The sequence below is a fragment of the Littorina saxatilis genome, unplaced genomic scaffold (genome assembly GCF_037325665.1).
Source record: "Littorina saxatilis isolate snail1 unplaced genomic scaffold, US_GU_Lsax_2.0 scaffold_604, whole genome shotgun sequence".
NCBI lineage: Eukaryota > Metazoa > Mollusca > Gastropoda > Littorinimorpha > Littorinidae > Littorina > Littorina saxatilis.
The window spans coordinates 7,501-28,194 of NW_027128298.1; the positions used below are offsets into that span (position 1 = coordinate 7,501).

Sequence of the window (20,694 nt, forward strand, 5' to 3'; positions counted from 1 at the left end):
GTTAGTAATGTCAGTACACTACATATGAAGATTTCAGAATGCTTTGTCAGAGTCTTGAAAGAACTCTCTCTTCTGTTGTGCAGGCAAGGCGGACAAGAGACCCAGCACTCAGGATGAGAACCACCGGCATGTCACGACCTACACCGTACCCAGCACAAGCACCACAACCTCCTGCACGCAACCCTCTACCTCCCGCCGTGGCAGACACCATTCCGATGAAGATGCTCCAGAGTTTGAAACACTGATCTCTCAGGCTGATCACCACAGTGACGGGGAAACTTCTCAGGCAGGTTCGGACCGTTCTTCCACTCAGCGTTGCCTGGGAAAGGAGGACCCAGACTGCTTTGCGATCAAAGAAGAGATAGACGATATGGCGGAGGCGGGGTTAGCGTGGAACATAACGCTCGGCCCGGCCGCTGGGGGAGGGGACGGGGAGGGGGAGGAAGGTGATGAGAGCCCTACGACAAACATGCGACGAATCCCCTCTGAGTCCCCGCTGAAAAAGCTGCGAGATCCGTACAAGACCTTGGAGAGGTCGCAGTCCGACGCTTCGTTACTTCACAACAATCCAGATGACGATGAGGAAACGCCATCGAGACTCTCGGCAGGGGAGAGCAGCGGGAACGTGTCGGAGTGTAACCGCGTGTACCTTGACCTTTCACGAGCCGAGCCCTATGAGCGGGTGGAGTTCGCGGACAGCACTGTGAGCATGTTCAGGTCGTCGTCCGGGCGACAGCTGGAGACCATCCCTCAGGACGAGGAGCTCAAGACGGGCGACCTCAGCCACCTCTACAACGTCCGGCGCTCCTACTCCAACGACAGCTCCGCGACCTCCAGCCTGGAGGACGTCACAGGTCACACCAAGGTCAAGGCCCAGTCGGTCAAGGTCAGTGTGAAGGCGGCGGCAGGAGGAGGCGGAAAGTTGCAGGACACCACCAAGACCAAAACCAACCTCAAGTCCAGCATCCAGATCTACTCCAACACCCTTAAGCAGAAGGTGCGGACCCTGCAGATGGGGTCGGTACCCGAGCAGATCAATGCCCTGGACGAGCTGAACGTGCTGATGGAACAAGCCTGGTCCATGCCTGTCTACGGCAAGGACCTGGCCTACAGCCTGTGCGACATCCTGCGCACGGAGAAGGCTCTGGACATAATCATCAACAACCTGACGTCCCCCCACCGCGAGCTGCTCAAGGCCTCGGCACGCCTGCTGGAACAGTCGCTGACCACTCACAACCGCAAGGAGGTGGCCGAGTGGGGCCTGGAGCCTGTGGTCAAGATGACCAGTGACTATCGGGTGAGTGAGGGGGGGGGGGGGTGTGGGAGGAGATTGGGGTGCTTGTGTTTTACTTACTAACTTTGGCGGCCTTTGCCGGCCCCCAGCGGAGCATAGGCCATTGGAGACGTTTCTCCATCACACCATGCTCTGGACTGTTCTTTCCGCTTCTGTCCAACTCTTGCCTTACCTTAATTGCCTTAATTGCCTTAATTGCTTTTGTTTTGGGTATGACTATGAGTTAAGACCTCCAAGAATCTGAGGAAACTGAGTCTTAAAAAGGACAGTGTCTTAAAAATAGGGGTAAATTTACATAGCATATGAACAGAAAGTCTTAAAAAGCAAGGTCTTAAAATGGGGGAAGTCTTCAATTGGGGGGGGGGGGGGGGGGGTTACACTCTGTGCCACAGCAAGGCAGACAGGGGTAGATGTCCCAGCCAGAGCAGCTCACGAGCAATTTTTACATCAGCATCTTCTCTTGATAAGAAATTGATGATTTACAGGCTGATGTTGAGCTAGCCAGCGCCACCACGGGAATATTGGAGTTATAATCTTGGCTCCATGATTTACAGGGTGATGTTGAGCTAAGCCAGCACTCACCGGGATATACTGGACTTATAATCTTGGCTCAATGATTCACAGGGTGATGTTGAGCTAGCCAGCGCTCACGGGGATACTGGAAATATAATCTTGGCTTTATGATTTACAGGGTGATGTTGAGCTAGCCAGTGCTCACGGGGATACTGGAAATATAATCTTGGCTCAATGATTTACAGGGTGATGTTGAGCTAGCCAGCGCTCACGGGGATACTGGAAATATTATCTTGGCTCAATGATTTACAGGGTGATGTTGAGCTAGCCAGCGCTCACGGGGATACTGGAAATATTATCTTGGCTCAATGATTTACAGGGTGATGTTGAGCTAGCCAGCGCTCACGAGGATACTGGAAATATAATCTTGGCTCCATGATTTACAGGGTGATGTTGAGCTAGCCAGCGCTCACGGGGATACTGGAAATATAATCTTGGCTCAATGATTTACAGGGTGATGTTGAGCTAGCCAGCGCTCACGGGGATACTGGAAATATAATCTTGGCTCAATGATTTACAGGGTGATGTTGAGCAAGCCAGCGCTCACAGGGATACTGGAAATATAATCTTGGCTCAATGATTTACAGGGTGATGTTGAGCTAGCCAGCGCTCACGGGGATACTGGAAATATAATCTTGGCTCAATGATTTACAGGGTGATGTTGAGCTAGCCAGCGCTCACGGGGATACTGGAAATATAATCTTGGCTTAATGATTTACAGGGTGATGTTGAGCTAGCCAGCGCTCACGGGGATACTGGACTTATAATCTTGGCTCAATGATTTACAGGGTGATGTTGAGCTAGCCAGCGCCTCCACGGGAATACTGGAGTCGCTGTTCAAGACATCGGAGGAGACGTGTTCGCGCGTGATCAAGCTGGGCGGTCTGGACGTGATCATCTACTGGTGTCGCTGCAACGACCGGGTCACTCTAAAACACTGCGCTATCGCTCTGTCCAACCTGGCTCTGTATGGCGGGCCTGACAACCAGCTAGAGATGGCCAAACACAAGGTACGTTGGACAGACATAAATAGGGAGTACTACATGGCTTGCTGTGTCCTACTTATATAGTTTTGTATTTTTAAATATTGAAATGCAAGCGAAAGCGAGCTTTTCTTTATTTGAAAAAGCAACAAGTGTAAATCTGGCATAACACAGCAATTAAGCCATGTAGTATTCTGTTTATCCCACATGTTGTATTTGCTGTTTGCGCCAAACGTCCCGCTGTCGAAATCGCCCAAATTGAAGACGCTTCTTATGGAGTGTCAATCTCTTCCAAAGCCTCATGAAATCTTTGACATCAAACAAAAAAACATTACTCGAGAAAGTATAGCATGACGCGTGAGTTCCCAAAATCCTTCCAGCGAAAACTGCAAACGCAAAAGTGTTCCAAGACTGACGTTAACTTTGTCTTGGTGGTGACTCTGTCATTATGAGCAGTGGAAAATTAGGTCCTTGCTAGACACAACCTCATTTACATGATATACCACCATGACTGAGTGTATGGTTTAGTTATGACATGGGTGGTCTCGCTCAGATATGTAGAATAATTTGATGTATCTTTGAGATGATCACGTCAGTCTGAAACACTGTGCAGGCCCTCACACTCTCAAACCCGGTAATGATCAAGGTCCTGACACTCTCAAACCCGGTAATGATCAAGGTCCTGACACTCTCAAACCCGGTAATGATCAAGGCCCTCACACTCTCAAACCCGGTAATGATCAAGGTCCTGACAACCGGTTAGAGATAATGTTGCTCCCTGACCCCTTTTTTACATTTAGTCAAGTTTTGACTAAATGTTTTAACATAGAGGGGGGAATCGAGACGAGGGTCGTGGTGTATGTGTGTGTGTGTCTGTGTGTGTGTGTGTGTGTGTAGAGCGATTCAGACTAAACTACTGGGCCGATCTTTATGAAATTTGACATGAGATTGAGAGTTCCTGTGTATGATATCCCAGGTCTTTTTTTCATTTTTTTGATAAATACCTTTGATGACGTCATATCCGGCTTTTTGTAAAAGTTGAGGCGGCACTGTCACACCCTCATTTTTGACTCACATGCGAAGCAAAAGTGAGTCTATGTACTCACCCGAGTCGTCCGTCCGTCCGTCCGTCCGTCCCGGCGTCCATCCGTCCGGAAAACTTTAACGTTGGATATTTCTTGGACACTATTCAGTCTATCAGTACCAAATTTGGCAAGATGGTGTATGATGACAAGGCCCCAAAAAACATACATAGCATCTTGACCTTGCTTCAAGGTCAAGGTCGCAGGGGCCATAAATGTTGTCTAAAAAACAGCTATTTTTCACATTTTTCACATTTTCTCTAAGTTTTTGAGATTTAATATTTCACCTATATATGATAATTATATAGGGCAAAGTAAGCCCCATTTTTTTATACCAGTTTGGTTTACCTTGCTTCAAGGTCAAGGTCACAGGAGCTCTTCAAAGTTGGATTGTATACATATTTTGAAGTGACCTTGACCCTGAACTATGGAAGATAACTGTTTCAAACTTAAAAATTATGTGGGGCACATGTTATGCTTTCATCATGAGACACATTTGGTCACATACGGTCAAGGTCACTTTGACCCTTATGAAATGTGACCAAAATAAGGTAGTGAACCACTAAAAGTGACCATATCTCATGGTAGAAAGAGCCAATAAGCACCATTGTACTTCCTATGTCTTGAATTAACAGCTTTGTGTTGCATGACCTTGGATGACCTTGACCTTGGGTCAAGGTCACATGTATTTTGGTAGGAAAAATGTGTAAAGCAGTTCTTAGTGTATGATGTCATTGCTAGGTTTAGCTGAAGGTCAAGGTCATGTAAAGGTCAAGGTCAAGCATGTGAGTCGTATGGGCTTTGCCCTTCTTGTTCAATTAAATTGATTGAAATTTTGGCAAAGCAATCTTCGACGAAGGCCGGGGTTTGGTATTGCATTTCAGCTTGGTGGCTTAAAAACTAATGAGTGAGTTTGGTCATGACAAATCGGAAACTTGTATTTAAAATTATTTTTTTATTGAACGATCCAAAAACAATTTCATCTTATTCTTCATCATGTTCTGATTCCAAAAACATATACATATGTTATATTTGGATTAAAAACAATCTCTGAAAATTAAAAATATAAAAATTATGATCAGAATTAAATTTCCGAAATCGATTTAAAAACAATTTCATCTTATTCCTTGTCGGTTCCTGATTCCAAAAACATATAGATATGATATGTTTGGATTAAAAACACGCTCAGAAAGTTAAAACGAAGAGAGGCACAGAAAAGCGTGCTATGCAGCACAGCGAAACCACTACCGCGCTAAACAGGCTCGTCATTTTCACTCCGTTTTGCACAAGCGGCGGACTACGGTCATTGTAAAAAAAATGCAGTGAGTTCAGTTTTATTCTGTGAGTTCCACAGCTTGACTAAATGTAGTAATTTCGCCTTACGCGACTTTTTCTATTTTCATGCTCTCCATTTTGGTTCTTGGTGTTATAAATGAATTGCTTATACCGGCACGGTTGGCCTAGTGGTAAGGCGTCCGCCCCGTGATCGGGAGGTCGTGGGTTCGAACCCCGGCCGGGTCATACCTAAGACTTTTAAATTGGCAATCTAGTGGCTGCTCCGCCTGGCGTCTGGCATTATGGGGTTAGTGCTAGGACTGGTTGGTCCGGTGTCAGAATAATGTGACTGGGTGAGACATGAAGCCTGTGCTGCGACTTCTGTCTTGTGTGTGGCGCACGTTATATGTCATAGCAGCACCGCCCTGATATGGCCCTTCGTGGTCGGCTGGGCGTTAAGCAAACAAACAAACAAACAAACAAAAATTGCTTATCAAAGAGTAACCTTCCAAGATTAAGCAAGCATGTGCTCCATCAATGAATGCAAAGAAATTTGTATTGAAAGATCATCCTTTTTTTTCTTTTTTTTTTGGGGGGGGGGGGGGGGAGGGTGGATGGGGTCCTTTCTTTCTGAACATATGTGACCCTCCACCACGGAATGAGTCGCATGTCACCTTTGCATGATTTTCATATTTTTACATTTTTCTAAAAAGTTTTTTATGCTCTATCCAGTGGTGAAAACCGTTTTAGAAAAGAGCGAAAAACTGTTTGAGTTATAAGCCTGTGACTAAGGTGACCCTGACACTGTTACCATACACTCCCCGGACTTTTATTAAGCCTAGCGCAGAACCGCGCGAGGTGACATGCCACTCATTTCGTGGTGGAGGGTCACATATGTATTGACTGATCTGTCACAAAATAAGAATTATTTACATAGAATTCACTCTCAAAGGATGCATGTTTCTTAAAATCACGACATACAGTAAACTTACAATCAGTCCTGGCTGCAATGAAACCTTTGACTTTCTTTTCTGCCCACAGGCGCCAGAGTGGCTGTTCCCTCTGGCCTTCGTGGACGATGACAGCATCCGGTACTACGCCTGTCTGGCCAGCGCCGTCCTCGTGTCCAACAAGGAGATAGAGGCCTGCGTCCTCAAGTCCGGCACGCTCAGTCTCGTCCTTCCATTCATCGACGCCCACGACCCCCAGGAGTTTGCCGTCATGGATACGTCACACCAACATGGCCGCTCGTCGGGCTGGCTGCGGCGGCTGGTTCCCGTGCTGAACAGCAAGAGAGAGGAGGCTCAGGCGTTGGCTGCATTTCATATGGCGATGGAGGCCGGGATTAAGGCGGAACAAGACAGAAAAGAGGCGAGTTCATTAGGCACCAAAAAAAAAGTTGTATGTTTCTGGTACCTAGTTTTTTCCCGCCGACCCAAGACTTTTTTTTTATTGCATTTGTAAAAAAAAACAAGTCGCGTAAGGCGAAAATACAATATTTAGTCAAGTAGCTGTCGAACTCACAGAATGAAACTGAACGCAACGCAACGCAGCAAGACCGTATACTCGTAGCATCGTCACTCCACCGCCCGTGGCAAAGGCAGTGCACGTGGAATTGACAAGAAGAGCGGGGTATTCGTTGCGCTGAGAAGGATAGCATGCTTTTCTGTACCTCTCTTCGTTTTAACTTTCTGAGCGTGTTTTTAATCCAAACATATCATATCTATATATTTTTGGAATCAGGAACCGACAAGGAATAAGATGAAAGTGTTTTTAAATTGATTTCGAAAAAAAAATTTTGATAATAATTTTTATATATTTAATTTTCAGAGCTTGTTTTTAATCCGAATATAACATATTTATATGTTTTTGGAATCAGCAAATAATGGAGAATAAGATAAACGTAAATTTGGATCGTTTTATAAATTTTTATTTTTTTTTACAATTTTCAGATTTTTAATGACCAAAGTCATTAATTAATTTTTAAGCCACCAAGCTGAAATGCAATACCGAACCCCGGGCTTCGTCGAAGAGTACTTGACCAAAATTTCAACCAATTTGGTTGAAAAATGAGGGCGTGACAGTGCCGCCTCAACTTTCACGAAAAGCCGGATATGACGTCATCAAAGACATTTATCAAAAAAATGAAAAAAACGTTCGGGGATTTCATACCCAGGAACTCTCATGTCAAATTTCATAAAGATCGGTCCAGTAGTTTAGTCTGAATCGCTCTACACACACACACACACGCACGCACACACACACACACACACACACACACACACACACGCACGCACATACACCACGACCCTCGTTTCGATTCCCCCTCGATGTTAAAATATTTAGTCAAAACTTGACTAAATATAAAAAGCATCAAAACGAAAGTAACAGACGGCAGATGACACAAGGGGGATAACCCCGCATCCCTTTTGTCTCATTTGTTTTGTAATGTGTTGTCTTTCTCTTTGTATAGTAAGTCCAATCTCTTTGCGTCACTGTATAGTTATTTTCTACCCTGACCAAAAAAAAAATAAAAAAATAAAAAATCCCTACCTACCTACCCTATTTTTTGTAGCCATATTACCAAAAACATACAACTTTTTTGTTTTGGCCTTAGTAAAGACGGCCCTTAAGCCCAAAGTTGACTTAGCGAAGACTTCGTCAAGTCATGTTATTGAAGATTGAGTGCCAAAGCTTCATGCAGCCAACTCTGGAGGATAGAAAAGAGGCAATTAGTTTATAGACAAATTTGGAAAATAATAATAATAATAATAAATGAGCATTTATATAGCGCAACATCATAACTTTACAATTATGCTCTTTGCACTTGACACATTTAAAATTAAAACACAGTTATACAAGCATTTACATCTACATTCATAGTCTGCAACGCTTAATTAAAAGCATACACCATCAAACATACATTACAAAAGATTCTTCCACTAACTAAGTAATAAAAACATGAATAAAATAGGTAGTGAAAACAAGGAAATACCAGCTGAGTACCCTTAATCAAACAGGACATGTTGTCAACAATACTGAAAAACAGCCCTAGATGTTTAGATACATTATCACATTATTATATCACTAAAACAACAAATACACTACATGTAGCCTACTGATGGACTGAGAAAACAAAATCAGGGGTTGTATTTCTTGAAGAGGTGCGTTTTAAGTGCTCGTTTGAATGCTTGGGGTGACTGAGAGTGGCGGATGTGAAAGGGGAGAGAATTCCATTGTGTGAGTGCGCAGAAAGTAAAAGTGCGTTGTCCGTATGTTTTGGTTTTGTCGGGTTTGTATGGGTTGTGAAACAGTGAATACCCTTGACCTTGCAGGGATGTCGTTAGGCGTCGGACATCGGACATACAAGGCTCAAATGTCCGATTCACATAGCCGCATGGCGGTCACATGTCCTATCGTTTTCAACTGAGCGTGGTCATGTTCCGATATTTGATCATTTTCTTTTCGTGATAGTGCTGAATTTTTTGGTCGGGTTTTTTTTTTACTTTGTTTGCCTTTTGTGTGTGTCCTGCACACAATGTTGGTGCATGTACTGATATGTGTGTTTGCACATGATAATTTTGTGTTTTGTGCACACAATTATAATGTCCTATTATAATGTCTGAAAGCAGTCAAATGTCCTATTGATGCCGAAGAGCTCAGGACATTTGTCCTATATGGTAGGAATTTGTGGCAACATCCCTGCCCTTGGTTTTTGTGAGAGAATTAGCAATCCATTTGCCAATCACTAGCGAGAGGTGTGTCTGACACACGTGGACAAGGAGCATGGATTATTTGTCTCAGTAAAAGGAAGCGTGTTTATCGAACTCACAACGCACGTGTTCGATGGTATGGGTTTATTAGCAAGCGGCCATGACAGAGAGAGAGCAAGGGAAGCAATCCCATTAGCAAGACAGTGGTTATTTCCCTTAGACCATTCTGACAGTGTTCACTCTTTCACAACCCATACAAAGCTGACAGAGTTGGAAGAGGAGAAAATATAGAAATGTGAACAGATCGTAGTCATTTAATTGTACAGTTTGGTGGAACTTGGTTGTTGAGCAATACATGTTATCAATATACTAAGTTTTTCTTACCGACCAGTGACACTGACTTGAGTTAATTGTTCTCACACCAAGCCTTTCTCGACAGATTCTCTATGAGATCGAAGCGGTGGACACACTCAAGTGGCTGGCCAGTACCCCCAACTCCACGTCCTCTCGCCTGGCCGGTCAAGCCTTGCAGATTCTGGGGGAGGAGGTACCTCACAAACTGTCTCAGCAGGTACCGCTGTGGACGTGTGAAGACGTTATTCAGTGGGTAGCTCAGGTGAGAATTGTGTGTGGTGTATGTGTATTTGTTGTGGGGAAAGAGGTACCACACAAGATGTCCCAACAGGTACCACTGTCAAAACAAACTTTAAAACGGAATGGAACTTGGAAGGGTCAGGGAGTTCGGGATAGCGCAACTCTGTTGCTGCTAGCTAAATTTGCACTGGTAGGAAGCGACCCGAATTACCAAGCAAATTGGGACAATGAAGTATACATGTAATAAAAATGAAAAAGAATTGACTTCCCCAGTTCATGATTTTGTTAAAATCTGAATGCCATGTCTTGTTTTGACTAAAAATGTTGCTAAGATGTGTCTACTTATTGTTATAGGATTATGCTACTGTATTCGATTTTGGGGCAGTTCTGCTGTTTAGACATTGCCACATTGAATCATTCAGCTAAAATATAATTCTGGTTAGCCCTGACCGTGAGGTAAATACATTTTGTGTGATACAATAGAACGTACCCCCCCCTACCCCCCCCCCCCCCCCCCCGCCCCTTTTACGGCCTAAAAAAACACACAAAGAAAATGAGGTCTTAAAAAGGAGGGAGCATTAACATTTTCAGACCTTACGAACAGAAAATCTAAACCAAATGTGACCCTCCACCACGAAATGAGTCGCATTGTCACCTTTGCATGATTTTCATATTTTTACATTTTTCTAAAGAGTTTATTATGCTCTATCAAGTGGTGAAAACCGTTTTAGAAAAGAGCGAAAACTGTTTGAGTTATAAGCCTGTGACTAAGGTGACCCTCACACTGTTACCAGACACTCCCCGGACTTATATTAAGCCCAGCGCAGAACCGCGCGAGGTGACATGCGACTCATTTCGTGGTGGAGGGTCACAAATAAGGTGTTGAAGCGGAGGGAGTTTTAACCCTTAGGCTGGTTGTCGCGTCATATGTGAATGCGTTATATATTGTGTGTAAAAAATGTCTGTTTGTCTGTCTGTCTGTAAAAAATTCCATTTCAAACGGCAGAAATTAATATGTAAGCGCCTAGGGCTATATCTAGATTAGGCACATAAAAATGATCACAATAATAATAATAAAAAGAAATTCCTACGAGGTAGGAAAAACACCCCCGTCAAAGGGAAATAACCTTCTCAGTTAGTGGCAGTGACTGAGTGAGAATGGTTATTTCCCTTTGACCATTAAGATGTTCCTCTATAAGTCCTTGTATACTTTTAATCCACCAATAACTCCCTAACCGTGTGTTTGACTGGTCCCAATTTTTGTAAGGACCGTCTCAGGAATGTACAGAACCTGTTCACCAAGTTTGGTGACGATCGGTCCGTTCATTCTTGAGATCTATATGCGAACACAAACAAACAAACAAACACATCGAGCGAAACCTATACACACCCCTATACCGGGGGTGTAATAATATGTCGCTCTACTGTACGTATACTGTCACCTGGTTGTCACGACACATGTCGTGCTACTTTACCTATACTGTTACCTGGTTGTCACGACATATGTCGCGCTACTTTACCAATACTGTCACCTGGTTGTCACGACATATGTCGCGCTACTGGCTCAGTCTGTTTGGTCGGTTCCGATTACCTCCCATGGATGCGAAAATCTATATGGCCGTATTTCTTTATTTTTCTCTCTGTTAATTTTCCAGTGGCTATGTAACATGTGTTACAAAATTGCACCAGTGTAAGGGTTAACATTGGGGATTCCACTGTATTGCCTGTAATGAGATATTCCTGAGAGTCCTGAGAACACTAAAAGCTGGGTTTTTTGTGCAGGTTGGCTTTGGGGAGTACACTGATGGTTTCCGAGCTTGCCAGGTGGACGGGGACCTCTTGTTGCGGCTGACAGAGAATGAACTTATAGACAGTATTGAAATGGGATGTGCAATCACACGTAAAAGGTCAGTCAACCCCTGGAAATATTTAAACCTTTCTGACACTGATTTAATATTATTAGCCATTTTATTGGTCAAGCAATGAAAGAAAACGCTCTATTAATCTCGTTGCTGAAAGTTGCTTGTTCTTTTGATGCTGATTTTCTTGGCATATTATAGGCACCAGGAAAATGCTTCTTAATCCCTGTTGTCATAGACATTTTGAGCACTCATATGCAGTAATCTGACTGGGTTTTTTTTTCGAAGAAGAATAGTTTAATTGTAAAGTGTTAAGATCTGGGTGGCCGAGTGGTAACGCACTTGCGCTCGGAAGCAAGAGGTTGCGAGTTCGACCCTGGGTCAGGGCGTTAGCAATTTTCTCCCCCCATTCCTAACCTAGGTGGTGGGTTCAAGTGCTAGTCTTTCGGATGAGATGAAAAACCGAGGTCCCTTCGTGTACGCTACATTGGGGTGTGCACGTTAAAGATCCCACGATTGACAAAAGGGTCTTTCCTGGCAAAATTGTATAGGCATACAGTCGAACTCGCTTAAGACGAATCACTGGGGATCGGAAAAAAAGTTCGTCTTAACCAAAATTCGTATTAAGAAAATTTATTGATTTTTTTTTTTATTTTTTTTTTTAAGTCTTGTACATTTTATGGTGTTTCAATTTGTTTCTTTCGCAACTTTCATGCTGCTTCACGTTTAGACAATAAAGTGACATATTCAGTTACATGTTCATGTGTGTCTCATGTTGAGTGATGATTGTTGAGTTTGAGTGAGAGTGAGCACACAGATGTTTCATCCAGTTGTTACGTTTTTGGTCACACACGCACACACTGACACTGTCCACATTCGCGGTGTTCCTATCATTTGTCCGGAATCACTTACCTTGGCAACGGGTAGCAAACCTTGGCCAATTTAGTTTTTTTTTTGTTTGTTGCAACATGATGTTCAAATCCAAATCGAAAGCACTGACTGACTGATAAACTATCGCGAACCGGCGAACGCAAACGTTGAGAGTGTGGTTTCCCTTGTCCAAGGGAAACCACTCTGGCATCTATATTTTTTGGGAATGGCTCCCGTTCAAAACATTGATGTTTCGTTTTTGGTATTCGCGAAGGAAATAAACGTCAGTCAGTCATTCATGTTCAGTGTCTGAGCTATCAATCACTTTGATTCTAAATTTGAAATTGTTTTGTGAGTACAGTGTAATCAGTTTAACTTTATTCAGTGATCGGTTGAGCAATGGTTCAAGCAGTCGACGCAAGGGAAGACTTTGACACATGTATTCAAACTTCTCAAATTCCCATGATATGTCGATCTCGGGACGAGTTTAAAGATTTCGTCATAAGCGTGAGTAAATTACAGACATTATGCATGCTTGGGAATCCAAAAAGTGCTCGTTATAAGCATAAATTCGTTATAAAGAATTCGTTTTAAGCATTTTTTTTAAGCATGAAGAAAGAGGTATTCAGTTGGGAACTTAAAACTAATACGTTATAAGTCAAAATTCGTAACTAGCGTGTTCGTTTTAAGTGGGTTCGACTGTAGATAAAAAAAATGTCCACCAAAATACCCGTGTGACTTGGAATAATAGGCCGTGAAAAGTAGGATATGCGCCGAAATGGCTGCGGTCTGCTGGTCGATGTGAATGCGTGATGTATTGTGTAAAAAAAATCCATCTCACACGGCATAAATAGATCCCTGCGCCTTGAGTCCGAGTCTGGAGATACGTGCGCGATATAAGACTTCATAAATCAAATTCTTTTTTTCTTTTTTTCTTTTTTTTTAAAAGGGAGCAAAAAAGTAACTAGGATCAGGAGGGAAAACAGAAACACTGATTTGTGTTTTGATATTTAGTTTTTTTCATTTTTGGTTTTATCACATATGTTCATTGATTTTCGTATGTTCCAGGACATGCTTTCTGTCGCCTTGCCAGATTATTTGTGAACAGACCGCTTCTCAGATTTACATATATACATTATGCATCTTCTCTTTCCAGGTTTCTGAGGGAACTTCGCGACTTAAAAATCTCGGCAGACTACACATCATGTGACCCAACCAAGCTTGGCAATTGGCTGGTTGGTGTTGGACCCGTGTTTTCCATGTACACTTACCAGATGATCCACGCAGGGGTGGACAAACAGACGCTTCCGTCGCTTGTTCATGAACACTTGGCTGATGACTGCGCCATCGATAATGGAATACATCGCATGAAGATTCTGAGCAAGATCGAAGGTAGCTGATCATTTCGGCTACAACGAATCATTTTTGTTCGAGTTTTCATGGCTGTTTTGGTCTTCTGTTTTGTGTTCTGTTGTTATTGTTGGTTTTTTTTCTTCACTTTTTTGATGGCGGCTAGGCTAGGGAGAGTGGGGAAAGCGGTAAGGAGGAGAAGAATAGGAGGCTTGCTTTTTAAGAAGAAAACTGACACTAAGAGGAAACCGCTGAGGTCATGAGAAGAAGATACAGAAATTTGCATATCAGTTTAATGTCTTCATCAGCTACAGAAGATCTAACGGCTCTCAACTCGCCAGGTTGATAGAATTTCATCATGAATCAGGCTTTATATTTTAAGTTTTTTAAGTTTTATTAAGTAGAAGAGTGGTCCTGCTGGCCATTTGCCAAACGGATATTTCCTTTCAATCACATTAGTTCTAGTTCTTATGGAATCTGGTCATTCTGTTATGCCAAACTTCCACATCAAGTCTGAAATCCTAGTTTTCAGTAAATTTGTCAGGAGGAAACCGGTCCAAAGGAAATGCGAATCGGTTGCAGATTGCGTTTCCTGTATTTATTATAAGACTTTAATCAATAGAATACATCTACCAAAAATCCCCTCCCCCCCCCCCCCCCCCCCCAATATTTAAACATGTAAACTATTTGTCCTCTTTTTTTGGCATTTTCCAATTCTCATTTCTGATAACTGGTTGCATTTGTCATGCAGATGCAAGAGTTCTTTATAAGATGTGGACACGATGTGAACGCGGTACAAAGTAGAGCGTGTGTGTGTTTGTGGGTGTGTTATGTGTGTGTAGGTGTTGCATGTGTCAGTGCGTGCATGTGGGCGTGTGTGAGTGTGTGTACGCAGTTCGGTGAGCACTCTAGCTGTTTGGTTGTTGTGTTAAAATGTATTACTGTATGTATTGAATATTCTCAAGCCAAGCAATATTCCTGTATACTGCACATAGTTTTAATAAAATCTTAATGTCTTATGTCTTATGTCAGAACGTTATTTCTTGTTTCAGTTTGCTGAAGGTTCACCTACAGCTGAGAGGGTTCACAGTGTTCATCGACATAGAGCGGCTACGGGCAGGCAAGTTTGATGAAAGTCTGCTGGAGAGCGTGCGGCAGGCCGACAGTTTCATCATCGTCTTGACGCCCAACGCTCTCGATCGTTGCATTGGGGACGACGAGAAGAAGGACTGGGTTCACAAGGTCAGCCTGCATGCATGTTGTTTTTGAACGTTAAGTTCTCGAGGCTTCGAAATGCACCTATGACACTCATAGCTCCTCAAGCTACTTTTTACATTTAGTCAAGTTTTGACTAAATGTTTTAACATAGAGGGGGAATCGAGACGAGGGTTGTGGTGTATGTGTGTCTGTGTGTCTGTGCGTGTGTGTGTGTAGAGCGATTCAGAGTAAACTACTGGACCGATCTTTATGAAATTTGACATGAGAGTTCCTGGGTAGGATATCCCCAGACGTTTTTTTCATTTTGTGGATAAATGTCTTTGATGACGTCATATCCTGCTTTTTGTAAAAGTTGAGGACGTCATATCCTGCTTTTTGTAAAAGTTGAGGCGGCATTGTCACACCCTCATTTTTCAATCAAATTGATTGATATTTTGGCCAAGCAATCTTCGACGAAGGCCGGACTTTGGTATTGCATTTCAGCTTGGAGGCTTAAAAATTAAGTTATGACTTTGGTCATTAAAAATCTGAAAATTGTAATTAAAATTATTTTAATATAAAACGATCCAAAATTACGTTCATCTTATTCTTCATCATTTTCTGATTCCAAAAACATATAAATATGTTATATTCGGATTAAAAACAAGCTCTGAAAATTAAAAATATAAAAATTATGATTAAAATGAAATTTCCGAAATCGATTTAAAAACAATTTCATCTTATTCCTTGTCAGTTCCTGATTCCAAAAACATATAGATATGATATGTTGGGATTAAAAACACGCTCAGAAAGTTAAAACAAAGAGAGGTACAGAAAAGCGTGTTATGCAGCAAAACGCAACCACTACTGCCCTAAACAGGCTCGTCAATTTCACTGCCTTTTGCACGAGCGGCGGACTACGGTCATTGTGAAAAAATGCAGTGCGTTCAGTTTCATTCTGTGAGTTCCACAGCTTGACTAAATGCAGTAATTTCGCCTTACGCGACTTGTTTTTTAACTTTAATCCCATCCACAATGTTTTAAGGTTTTAAGTCCCATACATGCACTGGCTATATATATAACCCCACGTTCATTGGTCCAGTCATAACTCATGATTACACATATAGCAGGCAGTTGGAACATGGAGAACCAATTTTCCGTAAACCTCCTTGATTTTACAAGACCTTTTATGGTGATACTTTCTGTGCTTAAGAGAACTGACCCCTCCTAGCTGCTTAACTTCTTGTATTTTATTTAATGTTGTCTTGTTGGGTACCTGCTACATCCAATCAGGGATAGGTGGGTAGACCGCGGAAGAGAGAAGAATCCACATTGCAGAGCAAAAACATATGACGAGAAAAATTCCAAGACTACTTTTCTTCACAAGCACATCCCGAAGCCGATCCAGTATTTTAACACATAATTACAGTTTTTGTCAGAAAACATTGAAAGAAACATATGTTTTAAATGTATTTTTAACTTAATTAACGTTTCGATGGACATGTGTGAAGCATGTTTGAATCATGGATGTTCAAATGCTGTGTGGAGTACGCTCACTTTTCTGGAAATACACCAAGTTTGTTTCAGAATACTCCAAGTGCAAAATACGGGTTTCCATGTCTGATGGTGCCTGATTGGAGCAGTCAATTGGTTCCATGATTATGGAATTAGTCCTTGGAAATGATCTACTTCTCGATTGGATTTGAAGACAGCTCAATGTCTCTTTATTTTTCTTTCAGGAGATTGCTGCAGCCATGGAGTCTGGGCTGAACATCATTCCACTGTTTGACAACTTCCACTGGCCTGCTGTGGAGAAACTGCCTGCAGACATGAGGAACCTGTCCTTCTTCAATGGTGTCAGGTATTTTCACTGATGCTATATTTTTTAATTTGTTTTAAATTTATTTATTGTCCCATCGCTGGGAAATTCGGGTGGCTTCCTTCCAGTGGAAAGCTAGCAGCAACAGAGTCGCGCTACCCAGGTGTCTGCGTGTTTAGGTGTATTCAGCCACCTGCACTTATGGCAGAATGACCAAGGTCTTTTACGTGCCATTGTGGTGACACAGGGGTGGGATATGGCTTCCGTCTCTGGGTCTGCACATAAAGTTGACCTGTGTCCGTCCCGGATTTTATGTTTAATTCTTTGTGAGTTGAGATTTTTAAATGTTCCTCTATTTGGTTTTCTTGTTCATATATGTTGTTGCTGTTGTTGTGGTAGCACTATTCTTTGATGTCATAATAAAACTGTTAAATCCATTGAAAACATTTTCCATTAGGCTGTTTGTGCAAAGTAAACTTGCACAGGTCAGAAACCTCTGGTTACAGAGGAACCCCATTTTAAGACCTTCAAACATCTGAGGAAACAGGGTCTTAAAAAGGAGAGAATTTTAAAAACAGAGGTAATTTTACAGAGGTTATGAACAGAAAGTCTGAGAAAACAAGGTCTTAAGGGGGTCTTAAAAGGGGTCTTAAGGGGGGTCTTAAAGGGGGGTCTGAAAAGGGGGGTCTGAAAAGGGGGGTCTTTAAAGGGGGTCTTTAAAGGGGGTCTTTAAAAGGGGGTCTTAAAAGTGTTTTTAAGGGGGGTCTTTAAAGGGGGTCTTTAAGGGGTCTCAAAGGGGGTCTTAAATGGGGTTTTAAAGGGTCTTTAAATGGGGTCTTAAAAGGGGGTCTTAAAAGGTTTTTTTAAAGGGGGTCTTTTAAAGGGGGGTCTTTAGGCAGGGGTCTTTAAAGGGGGTCTTAAGGGGGGTCTTTAAAGGGGGGTCTAAAAGGGGGGTCTTTAAAGGGGGGTCTTAAAAGTAGTCGGCAGTCTGTGTCAAAGTTTGTCCTAAAATTCACACTGCTGTTTCTTTCTCCCGTCAGATGGATCCACGACTACCAGGACGCGTGTGTGGATAAGCTGGAGAGCTTTCTCCGCGGAGAGAACGAGTTGACGCAACGCAACGGCCCCCAGAGCTCCTCCAGTTGCGGGTCCTGCGAAGGCCTCATATCTCCACAGTCAAGTCAGGTCTCACCCAGCAAAGCCGCGGAGAAGAGACTTTTTGAAGGCCCCTCACATGCCCCGTGCTGCTCCACCAGCTCTTGATAAAGCAGAAAGGATGGTTTGGGAAGATGGAATGCAGCTGCCTTTTTTTTTTTCTTTGTTTGTTTGGGGGGTGTGTGTTTTTGTTTTAATATATGTGGGGGTTTTTTCTTGTTTTTTTTTTTCATTGGTGTGTGTGTGTGTGTGGGTTTTTTTTTGTGTGTGTTGTTTCTGTTTTATCATTACAAATTAATTATCACTTTCATTGTTTATATTCTTATCATCATTATTTTATTTGTTATTTTTGTTATTTTATTGATAGATTTATGAAATATTTGTTTTACTTATTTAATTATCTATTCTTTTTTTTTTCTTTCTTTTTTTCTTTTTTCTGTTTATTATTTTGAAAACCAATTTTTTTTCGTTTTTTAGTTTCACTGACACTTTACGGTTTCAGTAATGAGTACAATAGTAGTTCCGGTGAAAAGTTCTGGGACCGTTCATATGTTTGAGAAACAGAGAGTGTGCATTTATTTTCTGTAAATTATTGGATTGAAAATCAAGAAAAGTAGATCGTAAAACAGTTTTTTTATACAATCTCTTTTTTTGATTGACAGCATTGTATTTTTTCCCCCCTTTGTTTTATAATTTATAGCTTTCTCTCTTATTGCCATATCCAAAAACTGACCTGAATGTTACGAGTTTGTAATCATGAAGAGTTAAACGTTTTATGCTAACGTCAGATTTTCAATCAGATTTTTAATCCTTTTATAATTTTGCTTCCTGTGTGAATGTGAATGCATTAGAGAGTGTGTGAGTGTGGTATTCACTTGTGCGGCTGGCGGTGTGCATGTGTTTGCGGGTGTTGGTAGCTCTACAGTATTTTGTGTGTTTTGCTCTCGCTTCCCTAGGATTGACGGAAATGTGCATGCCTCTTTGGCTGAAATCCGATACAAGTTGTCATGTATTCTGTACTCTCGGCCTTGCAATGCACAGGGGTACTCTCGGCCTTGCAATGCACAGGGGTACTCTCGGCCTTGCAATGCACAGGGGTACTCTCGGCCTTGCAATGCACAGGGGTACTCTCGGCCTTGCAATGCACAGGGGTACTCTCGGCCTTGCAATGCACAGGGGTACTCTCGGCCTTGCAATGCACAGGGGTACTCTCGGCCTTGCAATGCACAGGGGTACTCTCGGCCTTGCAATGCACAGGGTTTGTTGTGTTGAAAGTTAGGTTTGGAAAGTTAATATTTCTGATGCATGTATAGTTACGGTTATGAAAGTTTACATTTTCACAGTAAAAACTACAAAAATAAAAGTATAACATTGTTGGTTCTTTTATATAATCAACTGTTGAACTTCAACATCTTGCTGTAATCTTTTAAAACAGTGGTACGAAAAGGTAGAATAATTATACATTCACAGGAAAGATGTATGGGAGAGAACTGTTGTTTTTTACAACTCAGCAGTGATTACTTCCCCTATCTCTTGGGCCCCCCCCCCCCCCCCCCCCCCCCCCCGTAAGTATGATAGATTCACTGGTTTCAATTAAGCTTTTCAACTGTTATTATGACTTTCAGTTTTTTTTCTCATTTTTTGTTGTTGTTGGTGTTGCTTTTTTTTATTTTAAACCATCAGAGAAATCATATCCATTTATGCAATAATTAGTGTTAACAACTTTGTCGAACTTTTCCTCAGTGAATTGAAACAAATGTATTAGGCTGCTGTATTTCTTGTGTTTAGAAATACAACAAAAAGTCTCCTGCACTGACTTTATTTCGAAATTAAGAAGTTAACACAGGCATTTCTAAAAAAAACAAAAAACATTTAGTGTGACACTTTATACTAGCTGTGAACAGCAGTCGCAAACAGTTCACTGATGAAAGGTGATTACATAAGGCATGATGAATTCCAGGCTCCATATTTGATTATTTCCATATGAATGGAATGAGTTGCATGTCACCTTTGCATGATATTCATATTTTTACATTTTGCTAAAGAGTTGTTTATGCTCTATCCAGTGGTGAAACCCGTTTTAGAAAAGAGCGAAAACTGTTTGAGTTATAAGCCCTGTGACTAAGGTGACCCTCCCCGGACTTATATTAAGCCTAGCGCAGAACCGCGCGAGGTGACATGCGACTTATTTCGTGGTGGAGGGTCACATATGTTATAAAACCACTGCAATAACAAAGTTAATGTGATCAGTGCAGTTTCTTATGAGTAAAGAATGACGGGCATGCCCATATCTTGACTATCATGACAATCGTTTTTAAAGATTTCAATGTTTTGTTTCCTTTTTGAATAAATATTCATGGGGACAAAACAACGATTGTGCAGCTTTACAGCAATATGAGTACAATTGATTTGATGTCATTTAATGTTTTACGTTTTTACGGATCTGAAAGAAAGCAACAGCTGTGCATCTTTAAAGCAATACGAATAGAATTGATTTGATTTGATGTCAATCAATGTTTCCCTTTTTTTATGGACCTGATATTAGATGAGAATTGAGCATTTTCAAAGAGTCCTACAGTTGTTTTGATGTCTCAAAATGTTTTGTTGTTGTTGTTGTTGTTTTTTGTGTTGTATTCTTTACAAATCATTAAGCTGAAACAAAATAACAGTTGTGCAGCTTTAAAAAGATCTGAATATCATTAATTTGACTTGATTTTGAAATGTTCATGCAAATATTGTGCAATAACAAGGGAAGAATTCTCATTATGTGGTTAGCTTCTTTGAGAGGTGAATGATGTCCTGGTGTGAGTGTGTACTTACAAAGTATGGATGCCAGATGAGAAGGGTACGGGGAGATTAATTTAGGCCTAACAAAAATATATGTTGGTTTAGGGTAACCCGACCGACCTTAAAAAAAAAAATAAAAAAAC

General features: G+C 41.8%; 1 protein-coding gene across 1 annotated transcript; it reads left to right on the forward strand.

The window, feature by feature from the left end:
- Positions 1-81: 81 nt before the first annotated feature.
- LOC138956659 (NAD(+) hydrolase SARM1-like) lies at positions 82-20,527 on the forward strand (the record flags this gene model as incomplete). Its single annotated transcript, XM_070327959.1, is given in 10 exon segments — positions 82-1,297; positions 2,656-2,877; positions 6,249-6,578; positions 9,360-9,536; positions 11,297-11,421; positions 13,400-13,676; positions 13,861-13,934; positions 14,646-14,835; positions 16,530-16,651; positions 17,650-20,527. Coding segments are annotated over 10 exon segments (2,956 nt in total), but the record flags the coding sequence as incomplete, so codon positions are not given.
- Positions 20,528-20,694: the final 167 nt, after the last annotated feature.